This window comes from Oncorhynchus keta, chromosome 30 (assembly GCF_023373465.1).
Source record: "Oncorhynchus keta strain PuntledgeMale-10-30-2019 chromosome 30, Oket_V2, whole genome shotgun sequence".
NCBI classification, from domain to species: domain Eukaryota; kingdom Metazoa; phylum Chordata; class Actinopteri; order Salmoniformes; family Salmonidae; genus Oncorhynchus; species Oncorhynchus keta.
This window is the reverse complement of record NC_068450.1, coordinates 25,813,673-25,835,510: the sequence shown is the minus strand read 5'-3', so window position 1 is coordinate 25,835,510 and position 21,838 is coordinate 25,813,673. Positions and strand designations below refer to the sequence as shown.

Sequence of the window (21,838 nt, the reverse complement as noted above, 5' to 3'; positions counted from 1 at the left end):
CCTCCTGATTGACAGCTCAGGATATAATAACCTTTGGTGCGCTGTGTTAACCGGGCCTCATTTGCATTTCTAAAATAAAACACATCCTTTGAAGGGAAACTCTGATCTGAGTTTGATGTGATGAAACCTTTGGGGTCCCCTCCTCAGCCCCTCCTTGCCTCTTTGACTCGGCAGAGCGGCAGTCACAAGGCTGTGGCCCTCCCTGCATACAGCGTTTCTCTGTGGCTTTGACGGGCAGGGATGAAGGGACGGAGACAGGAACCAGGAAGTAGCCATCTTACCTCTGTCACGTCCATGACCTTGATAGCAGCCAGCTGTCCTGTCTTCACATGTCGACCCTATTGAGACACAAGGACAGTTAGGGACAGAATAGCCATCGGCCGCCACTGATAGCTGAGACAACCAAGGACCCTCAGAGAGTTGAATAAATGTGGTATTGTTACACTAGAAGTAAAATAAGGTATTTAGTGCATAGTCATTTAGGCTAATTGCATAAACAATATGCAGTAGTTAAGCTTATTGTTGAGAAAATGTTATGAAAAATACTTTTTATGATAAACACTTCATTCAATACAGGGCAACAACCACACTAGTAACCACAACGGAAAGTCTAGTGTCTAAGACAATGTCTACCAGTCTGTTGAGGTGAATTGAGAGAGAGGAAAATTGATATATTTCTCCAACTGAGTATGGTGGCTGCGTCCATTTGAGCAGAAAAAGAGGGAAAGAGAGGTAGAAGAGCAGTGCTACGTAAAAATATTAAACGTGTTGGAACCTGAGGAGCAGAAAAGTAGGTACAGCAACTGTTATTTGTGAAAAGTTTGCAGAGAAAATGGAACAAGGGCTGAGCTGAGGCAGTACGTCTCACTAGACTGAACCCCATTGTTTGTTTATTTGAAAAAATGGCTCATATCATCAACACAATTTACTGTTGTCTGCAGAATATCATGTACATATGGAAAGATTGAGTAGCTTGAAAATACCACAAAATGCTGTTATCCACCTCAGAACCCACCCATGAATTGCATATGAGTTAATATCCTATTTCCAAATCAGGAGTGCAGCGAGGGCCAATCAGACGGGACAATTATATAATCAATACAATGCATTTAGCTGCCTCTCATGAACCAATAAGAGGCTTCTGTAACACTCTCCCTGACTGCAGCCATCTCGTCACAGCGCAGTGAGCTGAGGCAGATTAATGTTAGTCCGTCGCACTTTACTGTTATTTTGAGAATGAATTTGCCATTTTGACAGGTGCCATATATTTGAGTTTCTTATGCAGTGGAGTGAATGTAATGACTGTGGTTTTGTATTCTCCTCATGACAACAGACTATAGTCAAACCAAGAGAGCTCTTATCATCCAGTATATGACAGCGCAGTTTTGCTCTAGATGCTAGAATAATTTATCCTCCAGGAGAGAGGAATGATCCTGACCTTTGATATGTGACTATGCTCACCGACAGAATGTGACACGACTGCTCATCTGTAATACAGCGCATTTGTAGAAGATGGAGATAATTGAGAACAAGCTTAGTAGCTAGTTTCCCATGTTACAGCCTGGCAATGCTGCTGTACAAAAAAACTAAAAACATTATTTGAAAAAACATTCACTCAGCAAAGGTTAAAATCACACATTCATGGATATGCACATTTATAACAACCAAGCAGTTTATTGGAGACAGGACAACTGTGACCAACATCCCTTTAACAAAATAAGAGGACAGAATGCAGAAGCATATGTGTCTCTTTTGCCTCAGTGCATTTACACAAACGTTTTTTTTCTTACTTTGTCATTATGGATTACCTGTCTAAGCATTTTGCGTGTACACAAGGAGATCAAAGACTACCAATGCATTCAGTTGTATCCAGGAAGGCAATTTCACACAGCTATACCAGGTGTGGACTATTCACTTCATCACAACACCACTATGCTTTCACAAGTCTGGTGTATTTGACCTTATTAACAAAAAATGAGTGAAAATGCACGAGGGGAGAGAACACTTTTAATTCCCAAGATTCTCTATAAGGATATTGGAGATTTAGCTATCCATTATCTAGATACAAGCTACCCATCTTAAGCAGAGTTCTAATTCAACCTTGAAAACCCTGAACACATCAGGGATAACCTAAAGAGAGTTTCTCCATTGGTAGCTTGCCAGGATTGCTCCAATATATCCCAATGGCAATTGACAAGACACCCACTCATTCCATAAACGCAAGCTTGGGGAAAGGCATCAATCACATAGTATTGTGCAGCTGCACTGTTACACAATATACAAGTCTACGTAACCGCAGTCTTGCACATCCACAGAAATGGGTGATCCTTACTCACTCACATATCGATCCACAGATTGGCTTGACATAAAACCCTAGACTGGGTACAGTATTACTGCTACACACCCAGAAAAAAGGGTTCCAAAAGGGTTCTTCAGCTGTCCCCATAGGAAAACCTTTTTTTGGTTCCAGGTGGAAGAACACTTTTGGGTTTCAGGTAGAACCCTTTTAGGTTCCATGTATAGTATATCACAAAAGTGAGTACACCCCTCACAGTTTTGTAAATATTTGAGTATATCTTTTCATGTGACAACACTGAAGAAATGACACTTTGCTACAATGTAATGTAGTGAGTGTACAGCTTGTATAACAGTGTAAATTTGCTGTCCCCTCAAAATAACTCAACACACAGCCATTAATGTCTAAACAGCTGGCAACAAAAGTGAGTACACCCCTAAGTGAAAATCTCCAAATTGGGCCCAATTAGCCATTTTCCCTACCCAGTGTCATGTGACTCGTTAGTGTTACATGGTCTCAGGTGTGAATGGGGAGCAGGTGTGTTAAATTTGGTGTCATCGCTCTCACAGTCCCTCATACTGACTGGTCACTGGAAGTTCAACATGGCACTTCATGGCAAAGAACTCTCTGAGGATCTGAAAATAATTATTGTTGCTCTAGATAAAGATGGCCTGGGCAATAAGAAGATACTGAAGCAGAGCATGATCCCCTCCCTTTGGATACTGGGCTGCAGGGCAGTATTTCAACATGATAACGACCCCAAACACACCTCCAAGACGACCACTGCCTGGTGATGGACTGGCCAAGCATGTCTCCAGACCTAAACCCTATTGAGCATCTGTGGGGCATCCTCAAACGGAAGGTAGAGGAGTGCAAGGTCTCTAACTTTCACCAGCTCCGTAATGTCGTCATGGAGGAGTGGAAGAGGACTCCAGTGGCAACCTATGAAGCTCTGGTGAACTCCATGCCCAAGAGGGTTAAGGCAGTGTTGGAAAATTAAGGTGGCCACACAAAATATTGAGACTTTGGGTCCAATTTGTAAATTTTCCCTTAAGGGTGTACTCACTTTTGTTGCCAGCGTTTTAGACAATGGCTGTGTGTTGAGTTATTTTGAGGGGACAGCAAATTTACACTGTTATACAAGCTGTACACTCACTACTTTACATTGTAGCAAAAGTGTCATTTCTTCAATGTTGTCACATGAAAAGATATACTCAAATCTATAAAAACACGACTCCAACACCATCATTAAGTTTGCTGACGACGCAACAGTGGTAGGCCTGATCACCGACAATGATGAGACAGGCTATAGGGAGGTGGTTAGAGACCAGGCAGTGTGGTGCCAGGACAACAACCTCTCCCTCAATGTGAGCAAGACAAAGGAGTTGATCGTGGACTTCAGGAAAAGGAGAGCCGAATATGCCCCCATTAACTTCGACAGAGCTGTAGTGGAGAGGGTCGAGAGTTTCAAGTTCCTTGGTGTCCACATCACCAATGAACTATCATGGTCCAAACACACCAAGACAGTCGTAAAGAGGCCACGACAACACCTTTTCCGCGCTACAGCGAGTAGTGAGTATGCCCAGTACATCGCTGGAGCCAAACTTCCTGCCATCCAGGACCTATATACCAGGCGGTGTCAGAGGAAAGACCCAAAAATTGTCAAAGACTCCAGTCACCCAAGTCATAGACTGTTCTTTCTGCTACCGCATGCCAAAGCCATGAGGCTGCTGAACAAATAATCAAATGGCCACTGACTATTTACATTGACCCCCCCCATTTATTTTTTTACACTGTTACTACCAGCTGTTTATTATCTATGCATAGTCACTTCACCCCTACCTACATGTACAAATTACCATCGACTAACCTGTACCCCCTTTATTTTATTTGGTAAATATTTTCTTAACTCTTTCTTGAACTGCACTGTTGGTTTTAAGGGCTTGTAAAGTAAGCATTTCACAGGCGGATGTGACAAATAAAGTTTGATTTGATTTCATAGTTTGGATGTCTTCACTATTATTCTACAATGTGGAAAATAATCAAATGAAAGAAAAACCCTTGATTGAGTAGGTATATCCTAATGTTTGAATGGTACTGTAATGTAGGACATCAATATGAGTAGAGACTAGAGTGTTTGGCGGTCGGGCAGACAGCAGCAGGCCACACCATGTGAACAGAACTCTGAAGTAGACACTCAGCACCAGGTTCAATCAGGATGTGGGCCAGGGTTCCCCACGAGCACAGGCAGGAGTTAAAATGGCCACAGCTTCCTGTGCCAGAACAGCAGAGTGAGAGAGCAAGCACACATGGAAAATAACAAGACCTCATCTAATCGAATTGGATTAAAATCTGATTCTCTTTTACAATAACAATGGGCTGAAAACTGTTGGGCCAATGACCATATACAAACAATAGAGTTCTAGACAAATCAGATTTTTAACAAATGTTTTACAAAATTACAAATGTCTATTTCTTTTGTTAAAAATATATTAGTCACGAGGCATTGTGGCACATTCTTGCTTTGACCAAAATTATTCTTAAACGTTTAGGCTGGCTATGTTCCATTGCCACAGGCTATTTTCAAAGGGAAACACAATTGAAATGCTTTTGGTGGCCAGACAATTCACCAGTTATGGGCAAGCAATGCGAGGTAGAATATATATATATTTCTACAATATACAGATGTAGGATCTTAATTTGATCACTTTTTTTGTTGCTGAGAATTTTACTGCACCGCAGGAAATGCACACTTGTGTATTTGAGTTTTTAAGTCTTCTTAAAGTTTGTCATTTCCACTTGGAAAATTCTTGACTTGATTTGCCCTAACGAAAAAATGTATCAGCCACTACAAAAATGTTCATTCATAGTAATCCCCATAATATTTAACATTTCCTGTTTATGCAGGATTATTTTCTTGCTTGCAAACTGGCTCAAATTAAGATCCTACATCTGTAGGGGAATAATTCCTAGTGTTAGTGAGATTTGAGACCTTGAACATGCATAACATACAGTAGGACAATAGTTATAGGTCTCACACTCACGGAATCACTGCAGAAGTAGCAGATCATTTGATTGCCCATTTCAAAATGCTTATTTTAGTGTGCCAGCAAATCCTTTGAATAACATGTCAGACTAACATGTTCAAAAACAATACATGTACTTATTAATGTTGTAAATATGTTGTAAAAATGATTTCCCCAAAGTCATTATTATTTGACAGATAATGAGTGCAAGCATGTGCACATGATCCAAAGCAGGCCATAAAGAGACTGCGTGAGAGAGATGAGAGCACATTCCTCCTGCTGATCAAAGGAGAGGAGAGAGAAAAGAGCAAACTGTCCACTAATCAGCCCGAGGCTCAAACCCCTACAACCTCTTCAGCATTTCACACATCACATAGTGAGCCTGCTCTCTCTGAAACACATTCAATTTGTGGGGGGGGGGGGGCATTGCAAAAATCACATTCTCCATTCTAATAAAGAGACACTGAAGTCAGAGTTTCCCCGGGGATTTTTTTCAGCAGTGGTGGAAAAGCTAGTGTATGGGGTTGGGGTAGTGGTAGTGGGTGTGGCCAATGGCGTGCTCTCCAACCTACCATTTTAGAGGCCATTCACTTGGCCACAGATACAAAGATTTTATGTTTTAAAGCTACAATATGTAACTTTATGGGAGACATGACCAAATTCACATAGAAATGTGAATTATAGATTTTTAATTCCGTTGAAAGCAAGTTTAGGAATCGGTAGATCTGTTCTATGTGTGCTATTTCTATGCTTCCCATTCTGACGTTACGTTTTTGAGTCTTCCTTTCGGTTACACCAGCTTCAAACAGCGGTTTAGATGATACAATGATTCTCTACACAATGACACCTTATTTTGTCACATAAACTGAAATGATGCAAACTATAACCAGGAAAATGGTAGAGCAACTTCTGCATAGTCCTTCTTTAAAACTCATTTCCTGCAATTCTACACATGAGAAAGTATTACAGTTTTAAAGCTACACTATATATACAAAAGTATGTGACACCCCTTCAAATTAGTGGATTCGGCCATTTCAGCCACACCCATTTCTGACAGGTGTGTAAAATCGAGCACACAGCCATGCAATCTCCATAGACAAACATTGGCATTAGAATGGCCTTACTGAAGAACTCAATGAATTTCAACGTGGCACTGTCATAGGATCCCACCTTTCCAACAAGTCAATTAGTCAAATTTCTGCCCTGCTGGAGCTGCCCCGGTCAAATCAAATTTTATTGGTCACATACACATGGTTAGCAGATGTTAATGTGAGTCCACGATTATTTCCTTTCTTTTGTTGACGTTGAATGAGAGGTTATTTTCCTGACACCATACTCCGAGGGCAGTGTTGAGGATCAGCCGGGTGGAGATGTTGTTTCCTACCTTCAGCACCTGGAGGCGGCCCGTCAGAAAGTCCAGGACCCAGTTGCACAGGGCGGGGTCGAGACCCAGGGTCTCAAGCTTAATGATGAGTTTGGAGGGTACTATGGTGTTAAATGCTAAGCTGTAGTCAATGAACTGCGTTCTTCCATAGATATTTCTCTTGTCCAAATGGGATTGGGCAGTGTGCAGTGTGATGGCGATTGCATCGTCTGTGGACCTATTGGGGCGGTAAGCAAATTGGAGTGGGTCTAGGGTATCAGGTAGGGTGGAGGTGATATGATCCTTGACTAGTCTCTCAAAGCACTTCATGATGACAGAAGTGAGTGCTACGGGGGCGATAGTCATTTAGTTCAGTTACCTTAGCTTTCTTGGGAACAGGAACAATGGTGGCCAACTTGAAGCATGTGGGGACAGCAGACTGAGATAGGGATTGATTGAATATGTCCGTAAACACACCAGCCAGCTGGTCTGCGCATGCTCTGAGGACGCGGCTAGGGATGCCGTCTGGCCCGGCAGCCCTGCGAGGGTTAACACATTTATATGTATTACTCACGTCGGCCATGGAGAAGGAGAGCCCACAGTCTTTGGTAGCGGGCCATGTCGGTGGCACTGTATTGTCTATTGTCCTCAAAGCGTGCAAAGAAGTTGTTTAATTTGTCTGGGAGCAAGACGTCTGCGATGCGATGGTTTTCTTTTTGTAATCCGTGATTGTCTGTAGACCCTGCCACATACGTCTCGTATTTGAGCCATTGAATTGCGACTCTACTTGGTCTCTATACTGACACTTTGCTTGTTTGATTGCCTTGCGGAGGGAATACCTACACTGTTTGTATTTGGTCATGTTACCAGTCGCCTTGCCATGATTAAATGCAGTGGTTCGCACTTTCAGTTTTACGTGAATGCTGCCGTCAATCCATGGTTTCTGATTAGGGAAGGTTTTAATAGTCACAGTGGGTACAACATCTCCAATGCACTTCCTAATAAACTCACTCACAGAGTCAGCGTATACGTCGATGTTATTGTCTGAGGCTACCCGGAACATATCCCAGTCCACGTGATTGAAGCAATCTTGAAGCGTGGATCCAATTGATCAGACCAGCTTTGGACAGACCTAAGCATGGGCGCTTCCTGTTTTAGTTTCTGCCTATAGGAGGGGAGCAACAAGATGGAGTCATGGTCAGATTTGCCGAAGGGAGGGCCGGGGAGGGCCGTGTATGCATCGCAGAAGTTAGAATTACAGTAGTCCAGTGTTTTGCTCGAGCGGGTAAAACAATCAATGTGCTGGTAGAATATAGGTAGCCTTGTTCTCAAACTAGCTTTGTTAAAATCCTCAGCTACAATAAATGCAGCCTCAGGATATATGGTTTCCAGTTTACATAGTCCAGTGAAGTTCTTTCAGGGCCGTCAAGGTATCTGCTGGGGGAGAGCCATGTTTCCGTGAAACAGAGAATGTTTCAATCTCTGATGCCCTAATTTCGTCCACCTTTTTGTCTAGAGACTGTATATTGGCGAGAAATATGCTCGGAAGCGGTGGATGGTGTGCTCACCTTCTAAGTCTGACCAGGAGGCCACTCCGTCAGCCTCTCCTGTGGCGACGGCGTTGTTTTGGGTCGGCCTCTGGGATTAGATCCAATGTCCAGGGTGGAGGTCTGAAAAAAGGATCCGCTTCGGAAAAGTGGAATTCCTGGTCGTAATGTTGGTAAATTGATGTCACTCTTATATCCAATAGTTCTCCCCGTCCGTATGTAATAACACTTAAGATTTTCTGGGCTAACAATGTAAGAAATCAGACATAAAAAACAAATTACTGCATCGTTTCCTAAGGATGTGAAGCGAGGCGACAATCTCTGTCTGTGCCATCTGGCATCATGCAAGATGGCAACTGTAAGAGCTGTCCAACAACCTGCCCGCTTGACCCTATCCCCTCCTCTCTTCTCCAGACCATTTCCGGAGACCTTCTCCCTTACCTCACCTCGCTCATCAACTCATCCCTGACCGCTGGCTACGTCCCTTCCGTCTTCAAGAGAGCAAGAGTTGCACCCCTTCTGAAAAAACCTACACTCGATCCCTCCGATGTCAACAACTACAGACCAGTATCCCTTTTTTCTTTTCTCTCCAAAACTCTTGAACGTGCCGTCCTTGGCCAGCTCTCCCGCTATCTCTCTCAGAATGACCTTCTTGATCCAAATCAGTCAGGTTTCAAGACTAGTCATTCAACTGAGACTGCTCTTCTCTGTACCACGGAGGCGCTCCGCACCGCTAAAGCTAACTCTCTCTCCTCTGCTCTCATCCTTCTAGACCTATCGGCTGCCTTCGATACTGTGAACCATCAGATCCTCCTCTCCACCCTCTCCGAGTTGGGCATCTCCGGCGCGGCCCACGCTTGGATCGCGTCCTACCTGACAGGTCGCTCCTACCAGGTGGCGTGGCGAGAATCTGTCTCCTCACCACGCGCTCTCACCACTGGTGTCCCCCAGGGCTCTGTTCTAGGCCCTCTCCTATTCTGGCTATACACCAAGTCACTTGGCTCTGTCATAACCTCACATGGTCTCTCCTATCATTGCTATGCAGACGACACACAATTAATCTTCCCTTTCCCCTTCTGATGACCAGGTGGCGAATCGCATCTCTGCATGTCTGGCAGACATATCAGTGTGGACGACGGATCACCACCTCAAGCTGAACCTCGGCAAGACGGAGCTGCTCTTCCTCCCGGGAAGGACTGCCCGTTCCATGATCTCGCCATCACGGTTGACAACTCCATTGTGTCCTCCTCCCAGAGCGCTAAGAACCTTGGCGTGATCCTGGACAACACCCTGTCGTTCTCAACTAACATCAAGGTGGTGGCCCGTTCCTGTAGGTTCATGCTCTACAACATCCGCAGAGTACGACCCTGCCTCACACAGGAAGCGGCGCAGGTCCTAATCCAGGCACTTGTCATCTCCCGTCTGGATTACTGAAACTCGCTGTTGGCTGGGCTCCCTGCCTGTGCCATTAAACCCCTACAACTCATCCAGAACGCCGCAGCCCGTCTGGTGTTCAACCTTCCCAAGTTCTCTCACGTCACCCCGCTCCTCCGCTCTCTCCACTGGCTTCCAGTTGAAGCTCGCATCCGCTACAAGACCATGGTGCTTGCCTACGGAGCTGTGAGGGGAACGGCACCTCAGTACCTCCAGGCTCTGATCAGGCCCTAAACCCAAACAAGGGCACTGCGTTCATCCACCTCTGGCCTGCTCGCCTCCCTACCACTGAGGAAGCACAGTTCCCGCTCAGCCCAGTCAAAACTGTTCGCTGCTCTGGCCCCCCAATGGTGGAACAAACTCCCTCACGACGCCAGGACAGCGGAGTCAATCACCACCTTCCGGAGACACCTGAAACCCCACCTCTTTAAGGAATACCTAGGATAGGATAAGTAATCCTTCTCACCCCCCCCCCTTTTTAAGATTTAGATGCACTATTGTAAAGTGACTGTTCCACTGGATGTCATAAGGTGAATGCACCAATTTGTAAGTCGCTCTGGATAAGAGCGTCTGCTAAATGACTTAAATGTAAATGTAAATGTTATTATGAACCGGAAACATCTAGGAGCAACAACAGCTCAGCTCTGAAGTGGTAGGCCACACAAGCTCAGAGACTGGGATCACAGAGTGCTGAAGCGCATAGTCTGTGAAAAATCATCTGTCCTCAGTTGCAACACTTCCAAACTGCCTCTAGAAGCAACATCAGCACAATAACTGTTCGTTGGGAGCTTCATAAAATGGGTTTCCATGTTCAAGCAGGCGCACACAAGCCTAAGATCACCATGCTCAATGTGAAGTGTCAGCTGGAGTGGTGTAAAGCTCGCCGCCATTGGACTCTGGAGCAGTGGAAACGTGTTCTCTGGAGTGATGATTTCACTCTTCACCATCTGGTAGTCTGTCGGACTAATCTGGGTTAGGGGGATGCCAGGAGAACACTACCAGCCCCAATGCATAATGCCAACTATAACATTTGGTGGAGGAGGAATAATGATCTGGGGGCCTTTTTTGGGGCTAGGCCCCTTAGTTCCAGTGAAGGGAAATCTTAACACTACAGCACATTTGTGGCAACATTTTGGGGAAGGCCCAAATGATCTAATCTCATGCAATGAACCTCTCATCACAATATACTTCTTATCCACACCTTAGTAGTGTTGATAGAAGTGCCACTGCCTTTCTTCTGACGGAAATCTGCTTTTTCTCATTCACTACTTCATGTTTTTCTGCCTGTCATTAGATACAATGTGATAGGGGGAGAGAGGGGCTTCACAGTATGGTGAGGGAATAATGAGGAAATACCCTTTTGGACAGAAATAGCTCAGCGAGGGACCGGCTGCCCTCTCCACACCTCCCACTGAGGGCAGGGTCTAGGGGTTATTACCCACTACTAGGGTTGGGCAGTATCCAGATTTTCATACCATCATACCATTTCTGTACAATACTGGGGAATACGATATTACTGGAAGTGCACACAAGGGGTGCTATAAAATATATATATATATATATATGTATATATATATATATATATATATATATATATATATATATATATATATACAGTTGAAGTTGGATGTTTACATATGCTTAGGTTGGAGTCATTAAAACTAGTTTTTCAACCACTCCATAAATTTCTTTTTAACAAACTATAGGTTTGGCAAGTGGGTTAGGACATCTACTTTGTGCATGACACAAGTCATCTTTCCAACAATTGTTTAACGACAGATTATTTCACTGTATCACAATTCCAGTGGGTCAGAAGTTAACATACACTAAGTTGACTGTGCCTTTAAACAGCTTGGGAAATTCTAGAAAATAATGTCATGGCTTCAAGATTCATGGCTTCAAGATTCTGATAGGCTAATTGACATCATTTGAGTCAATTGGAGGTGTACGTGCGGATATATTTCAAGGCCTACCTTCAAATTCAGGGCCTCTTTGCTTGACGTCATGGGAAAATCTAAAGAAATCAGCCAAAACCTCAGATTTATTTTTAGACCTCCACAAGTCTGGTTCATCCTTGGGAGCAATTTCCAAACGCCTGAAGGTACCACGTTCATCAGTACAAACAATAGTAGGAAAGGAAACTTATTGTGAGAAGCTTGTGGAAGGCTACCCGAAACAACAAAGAAAAAACAACAAAGAATAAACTAATGTGCAGTTCGTAGTGCACATAGCCCTAAACAAAAACGAAACAATATCACACAAACGCAGTTGGGAAAAGGACCACACTAAATATAATCCCCAATTAGAGGCAACGATCATCAGCTGCCTCCAATTGGGAACCATACTCACACCAACATAGAAGTTCAAGACTAGAACACCCCTAGTCACGCTCTGACCTATTGCACCATAGAGAACCCCAAGGCCTCTCTATGGTCAGGGCGTGACAGTACCCCCCCCCAAAGGTGCTGACTCCGACTGCAAAAACTCAATCTGAATGGGGAGGGTTAGGGTGGGTCGGTGGCGGCTCTGGTGCGGGACATAGCACCTTCAAAACCCACGGATCCGGCCATGGAGCAGGACTGGACACCGTGCCTGGACTGGGCACCGGCGCAGAGGACGGTTCCGGCCTTGGAGCGGGACTGGACACCGTGCCTGGACTGGGCATCGGCACAGGTCGCATCGGGCTGATGACACGCTCCTCAGGTCGAGTGTGTGGAGCCGGCACAGGACGCTCCGGGCTGGGGAGACGCACTGGAGGCCTGGTGCATGGAGCCGGCACAGGTTTCATCGGACTGATAACACGCTCTTCAGGGCGAGTGCGGGGAGCCTTTACCTAAATGGTACGCTGCTTGGTCCTGTAGTGGTGGGATATTCTGTCACGTTCGTCGAATACATAATGAGCGGACCGAGGCGCAGCGTGAGTAGAGTTCCACATATTTATTAAAGTGAACCTTCAAAAACAACAAAGAATAAACTAACGTGCAGTTCTTAGCGCACATAGCACTAAACCAAAACGAAACAATATCACACAAACGCATGTGGGAAAAGGACCACACGAAATATGATCCCCAGTTAGAGGCAACGATCATCAGCTGCCTCCAACTGGGAACCATTGGGAATCACACCAACATAGAAATTCAAGACTAGAACACACCCTAGACACGAATAAATGATTCTCTCCTCCTATTATTCTGACATTTCACGTTCTTAAAATAAAAATATATATACATACATTTTTATATATGCACAAAGCAATTTAGGCAACAGGGATCTTGATCCAGGAGGGGATTGAATGTCTCTGATGTAACCAAGAAGCTTGATCTTGACATCCAGCAACTTAGCTAACAGGTTAGCAAACCAAATGCATAACTGGAGCCCTGAGCTGGATATAATTTATTTGACACATCTTAGATTTCTTATACACTGAACAAAAGTCTAAACACAACATGTAAAGTGATTGGTCCCATGTTTCATGAGCTGAAATAAAATATTGCAGACATTTCTCTCAAATGTGGACAAATTTGATTACATCCCTGTTAGTGACCATTTCTCCTTGGCCAAGATAATCCCTCCACCTGACAGGTATGGCGTATCAAGAAGCTGATTAAACAGCATGATCATTACACAGGTGCACCTTGTGCTGGGGATAGTAAAAGGCCACTCTAATATGTGCAGTTGTGTCACACAACATAATGCCACAGATGTCTCAAGTTTTGAGGGGGCGTGCAATTGGAATGCATACTGCAGGAATGTCCACCAGAGCTGTTGCCAGAGAATTGAATGTGCATTTCTCTACCATAAGCAACCTCTAACTTCATTTTTGAAAACTTTGGTAGTACATCCAACTGGCCTCACATTTGCAGACCAAGTATATCGCATTGTGTGGGCAAGTGGTTTGCTGATGTAAACATTGTGAACAGAGTTCCACATTGTGGCAGTGGGGTTATGGTATGGGCAGACATAAGCTACAGACAACAAACACAATTGCAATTTATCAATGGCAATTTCAATTTACAGAGAAACCGTGATGAAATCCTGTGGCCCATTGTAGTGCCATTCATCCCCCGCCATCACCCCATGTCGCAAGGATCTGTACACAATTCCTGGAAGCTGAAAATGTCCCAGTTCTTCCATGGCCTGCATACTCACCAGACATGTCACCCATTGAGCATGTTTTGGATGCTCTGGATCGACGTGTACGACAGCGTGTTCCAGTTCCCTCTAATATCCAGTAACTTTGCACAGCCATTGAAGAGTAGCGGGACATCATTCCATAGGCCACAATCAACAGCCTGATCAATTTTATGCGAAGGAGATGTGTTGCGCTGCATGAGGCAAATAGTGGTCACACCAGATACTGACTGGTTTTCTGATCCACGCTCCTACCATATATGTATTCCTAGTCATGTGAAATCAATAGATTAGGGCCTAATGAATTTATATTAATTGACTGATTTCCTTATGAAAGGGTATATCGCCCAACACCTACCCACTACCACAGTTCCTACCACACGGCCATAGGGAGGGCCTTCTCCCGTTCCCTACCCAAACACAGGCCTACTCGGTAGTTGCATCCCAAATGGCACCCTTTTCCCTATGGGCCCTGGTCAAATGTAGTGCAGTCAATAGGGAATAGAGTACCATTCGTGACGCATCCAGTGAGCCCACATCTCAACACCAGGACGGGGCCCTTCCATGTCTCTTTCTCAGAGCTGAGGGGACTGGGATACAGTAACGCCACCAGATCCAGGCAGGTATCCCAGTGGTTTGAACATCGGCTGAGGTTCAGAAATCAATTTCCTCTCCCTGCCTGCTTCGTGATGATTCCCAATATACTGGGACTTTCTCAATATCTGACCTGAGAGGCACGCAAGTGACGACGCCTCTCCAGTGCTGCTCTGTTGCTGCAGTGCGAGCCTGACTTTAACCAACTTTTTCACACTTCATGAGTTTGCATTTCGCAAGACAGGGAAGTGCCCATTCAAAAGAAGAATACACCCTAGATATAGTCAGCCTAAGAACAATAGCATGAGATATGGCTATATGGACTGAGACAGTTATCGTCATACAATAAGAATGTATTGCTAAACCAAATACAACATGTCAAACACTGACAATGACACAATCTACGGTACGCCTAATTACTTCAACACTCTTGAGTACTGTATCCCCAGAAGACACAGATGAGATCACTGATGCAACAAATCACAATCCATTTTCATTCTTATTAAGATGGTTAGTCACATGTTAAAGTTTACCCTGGAATGAGTGAGAGACCCTGTCACACAAGCTCCTCTCTGAATGGACCATCCTATTCTGCTGCCAAACTACATGAAGCCCCCAGAGGATAAACTACCTCGGGGAAACTACTCTCATCATGTGACCCCCTTGCTAACAATCCACCCTTTTAACCAGCATTGATGGGTCTCTGTAAGATTTACTATGTTAAGAAAACCATTACTCTGATGCCTGTGATGAATGCAAAGATGAGGCCAGACACATAACCCCCTGGAAAACATGACGAGGACATACCCGCTGCTTCACCCTAAAAGCAGAGGAGATTAGGAGCAGTTCCAAAATGAAGACCACCACTGGCTGTCAGACACACGACAATAACAAGATTATCCAAAATACTACAATAAAAAAAAACATGATTATTCAGCACTTACAATGAGATGATAAGAATGCTGTGTTAAACGGGTCAAAAACAGGGTCCCATGGAAGTAAAGGCAGACTGGAAACAATAGACCAGCATCGGTGCCAAGTCTTCCTCTCCTGAGCATGACAACAAGTCAGGTGCCCTAGCATACTAGAACTGCACAGTATTATCAGGATTATACTAACTGAAGTTCTATTATTTTCTAACACACATAGTAGTAATATGTTGTTAGAATTTTGTGCTGCTTGCAAGCATTATTCAATATTTGATTTGGATACATACTATCTCATCTTGCATGACATTGTATGGACTGGTATTTTGAAGAACAGACATTGAACATCATATGGCAAAGGTCACCCATTTGAGAGAGTTTACCGGGCTGACATTCTCATCCGTGTTTCTCATGGTATGACACCACTGCCATTTCCCCTGCTCTCACCAAAGATCCCACCACACATCATGCTAACAACAGCATTTATCTGCATTTTAAACAGCTGAAGATTTGCCCTGAAGTGTACTGTTTGACTAAATCACAGTACACTTCAGGGCAACATCTGTTAGTCCGAAGGACTAATCTGGGTTTAGCAATGCCAAGCAAATGCTACCATCCCCAATGCATAGTGCCGACTATAAAATTTGGTGGAGGAGGAATAATGGTCTGGGACTGTTTTTTATGACTCGGGCTAGGCCCCTTAGTTCCAGTAAAGGGAAATGTTAACGCTATAGCATACAATGACATTCTAGATGATTCTGTGCTTCCAACTTTGTGGCAACAGTTTGGGAAGGCCCTTTTCTGTTTCAACATGACAATGCCCCCGTGGACAAAGCAAGGTCCATACTGAAATGGTTTGTCGAGATCGGTGTGGAAGAACTCGACTGACCTGCACAGAGCTCTGACCTCAACCCCATCAAACACCTTTGGGGTGAATTAGAACACAGACTGCAAGCCAGACGTAATTGCCCAACATCAGTGCCCGACCTCACTAATGCTCTTGTGGCTGAATAGAAGTAAGTCCCTGCAGCAATGTTCCAACATCTAGTGGAAAGCCTTCCCAGAGAGTGGAGGCTCTTATAGCAGCAAAAAGCGGACCAACTCCATATTAATACCCATGATTTTGGAATGAGATGTTTGACGAGCAGGTGTTCACATACTTTTGGTCATGTAGTGTATATAAATGATATTGAAATCAATTTCATGTTTATTCAATTGAGTTTTAGTTAGCTATTTGGTTACTTTATTTTGCTATTTTGTCTCAATGTATTTCATGGTGTAGCCTAACATATATATATATATATATATATATATATTCACCTTTATTTAACCAGGTAGGCAAGTTGAGAACAAGTTCTCATTTATAATTGCGACCTGGCCAAGATAAAGCAAAGCAGTTCGACACATACAACAACACAGAGTTACACATGGAGTAAAACAAACATACAGTCAATAATACAGTAGACAAATAAGTCTATATACAATGTGAGCAAATGAGGTGAGATAAGGGAATTAAAGGCAAAAAAAGGCCATGGTGGCAAAGTAAATACAATATAGCAAGTAAAACGCTGGAATGGTAGATTTGCAGTGGAAGAATGTTCAAAGTAGAAATAGAAATAATGGGGTGAAAAGGAGCAAAATAAATACAGTGTGACCAGTGTGTGCATATATGTGCAATGATGTGCCAAATCTTGATTTAGTGCATTATTATAGGGTAAGCATGAGAATAAGCCGCCTCAATATTTGCAGCCATTACGTGATAATATCTCTAGGAGCTGATCCGTCGTCAGTATTGTGGAATAATTCTAATGTCAAGGTAACATTTGAATGGAGAAAGCTGACCCAGAGTAGCACTCCCTTTATTTCGATGACGCACTTAGCGAACATTCTCTCTGCGTGGTGTTTTGGGAAACGCATGTTACATCTTCGGCCGTTGTAGGAAAGATACATCGTTAAAACACTCGTAAGCCTATGTTCTATCGCTATTTGGAAACCGGGCCCTGGACTGTTTTTTGTTTTCTCAGCCTGACAGTAATTGTCACGTCTAAAAGATTCAGCATGGAACAAAACTGTGGCATGGATCAGACATCTGCACTGAAACCCCAAGGGGATGGATGATTAAAACCAAGACTTCAGACTGTACTGTAAAACAAGATGTGCTGCCTTCAGAACAAGCCCAATAAACAATTTCAAAATCAATATTTTCCACACAAGCGCATTCCCTTTGACGTTCAGAACGGATAAATTGTAGAGGAGAAAAAAATACAAATAATAAGATTCTGAGAACACTATGACCAATATGACCAGTATGACCACTGTGACCACTGTGACCACTATGACCATTATGACCACTGTGACCACTATGACCATTATGACCACTATGACCCCTGTGACCATTATGACCATTATGACCCCTTTGACCACTATGACCACTGTGACCACTATGACCACTATGACCATTATGACCACAATGACCACTATGACCACTATGACCAGTATGACCACTATGACCACTATGACCATTATGACCCCTTTGACCACTGTGACCACTATGACCATTATGACCACAATGACCACTATGACCATTATGACCACTATGACCACTATGATCACTATGACCAGTATGACCACTATGACCAGTATGACCACTATGACCATTATGACCACTATGACCAGCATGACCACTGTGACCAATGTGACCACTATGACCATTATGACCACTATGACCACTATGAACATTATGACCATTATGACCACTGTGACCACTATGACCATTATGACCACTATGACCCCTGTGACCATTATGACCATTATGGCCACTGTGACCATTATGACTACTGTGACCACTATGACCATTATGACCACTGTGGCCACTATGACCACTATGACCATTATGACCACTGTGACCACTATGACCATTATGACCACTATGACCACAAACTGGAAACTGTTGAGTGTGAAAAACCAGCAGCGTTGCAGTTCTTGACACATTCAAACCGGTGTGCCCTGCACCTATGACCATACCCCGTTCAAAAGCACTTAAATATTTTCTCTTGACTATTCAGCCTCTGAATGACACACATACATAATCCATGTCTCAATTGCCTCAAGGCTTAAAAATCCTTCTTTAACCTGTCTCCTCCCTTTAATCTACAATGATTTAAGTGGATTTAACAGGTGACATCAATAAGGGATCATAGCTTTCACCTGGATTAACCTGGTTAGTCTATGTCATGGAAAGAGATGGTGTTCCTAATGTTTTGTTCACTCAGTGTACGTGAGATAGAAATCATTGACCTGAAGAATGACAAGGAATTTGGAATATGTGTGAAGTCACTGTTCCTGTTATAGGTCTGAAATTGTGCACTGCACTGCACACAGAAGAGGAAAGAAGAGGAGGAAGCTGTCTGGCCACTAATGGCCAACTCTGACATTGATCCATATAACAGAAAATATATATTAAATTCAGGTGAGATTTTGACATGCTGTGTACTACATTAACAACAGAGTTGACAGTCTGTCTTTTCAGTTTGGAACTATGCTAACTACTGTTTAGGAATTGATATTAACAGACAACCTTCTTGCACTTTTGAATATAAGTGGACAAAAATTGTGTGACATTAAAAAAGCTTTTATCATGTCATGCATTCCTGATCTCTTTTATGTTACACCGGATCTTGACTGGGTTAGCTTCTTGTAAATCAAAGGCTTGTGCAACCTAAGGTATTCACCCAACTGCTAGCTCACACTGAGTTGACACATCTGTGAGAATGTGGCTAGCACCACTCGCTTTGCCGGTCAAGCTAATTTAAATCACCTCAATGTTTTTTTAAAGAACCACAAACCATCACTGAAGCTTTCAGTGATGCTGATTTCGATAAGGAAGTGGACTCCACCCAAGAGTGTTAAAGATGCTTGTGTTTGTAAGCTACTACACAGTGCATTTGGGTCACTGTTTCTTTCACACACTTTTCTCACTTAGTAGTTAGTACTTTCTTTAGACTGACACCAAGTTTCACACTAACATCTGCTGTCAGCTGTAGTTGTGTTACTATATACATTTTCCTTTTCAACTTCAATTAAATATTGAGAGAGTGCCATCATGCAACATTTACATATTGTATTTTCAATATGCTCCTTTGAATGTCAATCATTCCAACTGACACATCTTCAATTGTAATCATGATCAAAGACAATAATAGGAAAGTAGGTCTGACATAAACTACAAACCTTGTAGACTTGCCCATATGTTCCATTTCCAACCACTTCTACCAGCTCAAATATCCCAGCAGGATCCTGAAACAAGACGACAACATTACATTACTTCACATGAATTGAAAGGGAACAGACATAAATAAATAAAGTCATTTTGAAAGCATCTGATCAGAATCATGTTGGACCTTTAGGTCATCATTTAAACGGAATATTGCATGGCATGGCTCCCAACAAGTATGTTTCATTTGTCAACACTTGTACCATGCCAACACCATATTTCTACTGCATTATTATTGTAACTTAGACAACTTCACTTTTTTTTAACTCAAGTTATTTTACCCCCAATCATTCAGTTGCTTATGAAACAGTTGTAAATCTGACAAACCAACAACATATTCACTTCTGAAAGCAAAACATGTTCAGAAAACTGCATCAATGGTTTCATAATATTGTAACAGGAAAGCTCAAACAATTTGTTACAACGTTGCTCACTTTTTGTTACAATGTAGCTGACGTTTCCTTAAATTAATAGACTACAGTTTGAAACTTTGTAACCAACATCGACTACGCAATGTTTACACAAAAGTCAACCTACATTTCAATGAATTAGACGTTGGCACAACGAGAACTCACCCTCAAAGCAGAGAGATCAATATTGTCCAAACTTCGTGTAGTGCAGTCTCGCGCCATAGCTATGGCGTTGTCGGACTACTGCAACTAGAAAGAGGACATGTACTTGATTTTCCTAAAGTTAACGGTTTCACCGTGTCAGTTCATATTGTTTATCTGCTTCTGCAGCGAGTCTCACTAGCGACCAACACAGGAAACTTCTCATCCAGCGAAACCCGGAATATGCTGAGGAAGCTAGCCCCCCCTATTCTCCCCAAGAAAACCAAATTCGAAAAGTTCACTTTTTTGAACAACTTTCTCCTCTGTTCAAGGCAACATGCGCAAAATAACATGTTGATTGTTCATGCCTTCAGTTATTTTTTTTATCTCCATATAGTTTTACCAATTACATAATATACAGTAGTAACCTAAGCCTAAACATGTATGACTATAATAACAACATTGTAAGAAAACGTCAACATCTGCATTATGAGAGCTTGCCCAATCCAAATATATAATAGTGATCTTGGCCTGCAGGGGGACAAAATGACAGTCGCATACAAAATCATTTATTGATCACTCTTTCACGTTAACATTTATATTTCATGTTTCTAAATATGTTGTTACTCATTAGGTGACAAAATGATTAGCAAAAAAACATAAACTGTGAAATATCAAAAATAATGTACAACAGATTTAGCTGTTAGATTCAGCTTCAGTGCATTGCTATGCTGTTCCTCCAGCTCCTTCCTGACTGGCATTGTTATTCTTAATGAGTGACTCACATGGTTAACGATGACTAGTCTCTGTGACTGTGTCATTCTCCACACAGTGTGACCGGTAGCAGGAGCAGCCCAGGGTCTGTGGCAGCTGACCCCTGAACAGAACCACTGTGTAAGGTCACAGAGGGCCCATTCTCTAGCCAGGACACAGACAATGCGGAGCCATTATGAATTAGTAGAGAGTAATGTCTTATGTTATAACGACATTCTTCTGTAAAGTTGAATTAGACAACTGTTATAAAGACATTCTTCTGTAAAGTTGAATTAGACCATGAAAGAGAGTATGAGAGAGCAGGTTCTGTGCGTGAGAGTTTAAACATGGATGTTTTAACATAGAGGGGTTTGAGTGTTGTGGGAGTGAATTTGACATTTATATTTTTATGGAGTCACCCCATTGCCTCTCTCTCCACTGCAGCCACCCCATTGCCTCTCTCTCCACTGCAGCCACCCCATTGCCTCTCTCTCCACTGCAGCCACCCCATTGCCTCTCTCTCCACTGCAGCCACCCCATTGCCTCTCTCTCCACTGCAGCCACCCCATTGCCTCTCTCTCCACTGCAGCCACCCCATTGCCTCTCTCTCCACTGCAGCCACCCCATTGCCTCTCTCTCCACTGCAGCCACCCCATTGCCTCTCTCTCCACTGCAGGTACCCCATTGCCTCTCTCTCCACTGCAGCCACCCCATTGCCTCTCTCTCCACTGCAGCCACCCCATTGCCTCTCTCTTCACTGCAGCCACCCGATTGCCTCTCTCTCCACTGCAGCCACCCCATTGCCTCTCTCTTCACTGCAGCCACCCCATTGCCTCTCTCTCCACTGCAGCCACCCCATTGCCTCTCTCTCCACTGCAGCCACCCCATTGCCTCTCTCTCCACTGCAGCCACCCCATTGCCTCTCTCTTCACTGCAGCCACCCG

The 21,838-nt window shown here is 43.4% G+C and overlaps 1 protein-coding gene across 8 annotated transcripts in view; it reads right to left on the bottom strand.

Moving 5' to 3' along the window:
* Positions 1-20,520, bottom strand: part of LOC118363328 (mitogen-activated protein kinase kinase kinase kinase 4) — a 124,345-nt gene extending 103,825 nt beyond the window's left edge. For all 8 annotated transcript variants that reach the window (XR_004821382.2, XM_052488065.1, XM_052488066.1 and 5 more), the window contains exons 1-3: positions 20,166-20,520; positions 19,548-19,613; positions 282-338 (exon numbers count right to left, since the gene is read on the bottom strand). Coding sequence is in view for 7 of the 8 variants with exons in the window: in XM_052488065.1 (XP_052344025.1) it covers positions 282-338; positions 19,548-19,613; positions 20,166-20,222 (180 nt within the window). In the remaining variant the exon portion in view is untranslated. The remainder of the gene's footprint in view (positions 1-281; positions 339-19,547; positions 19,614-20,165) is intronic.
* Positions 20,521-21,838: the final 1,318 nt, after the last annotated feature.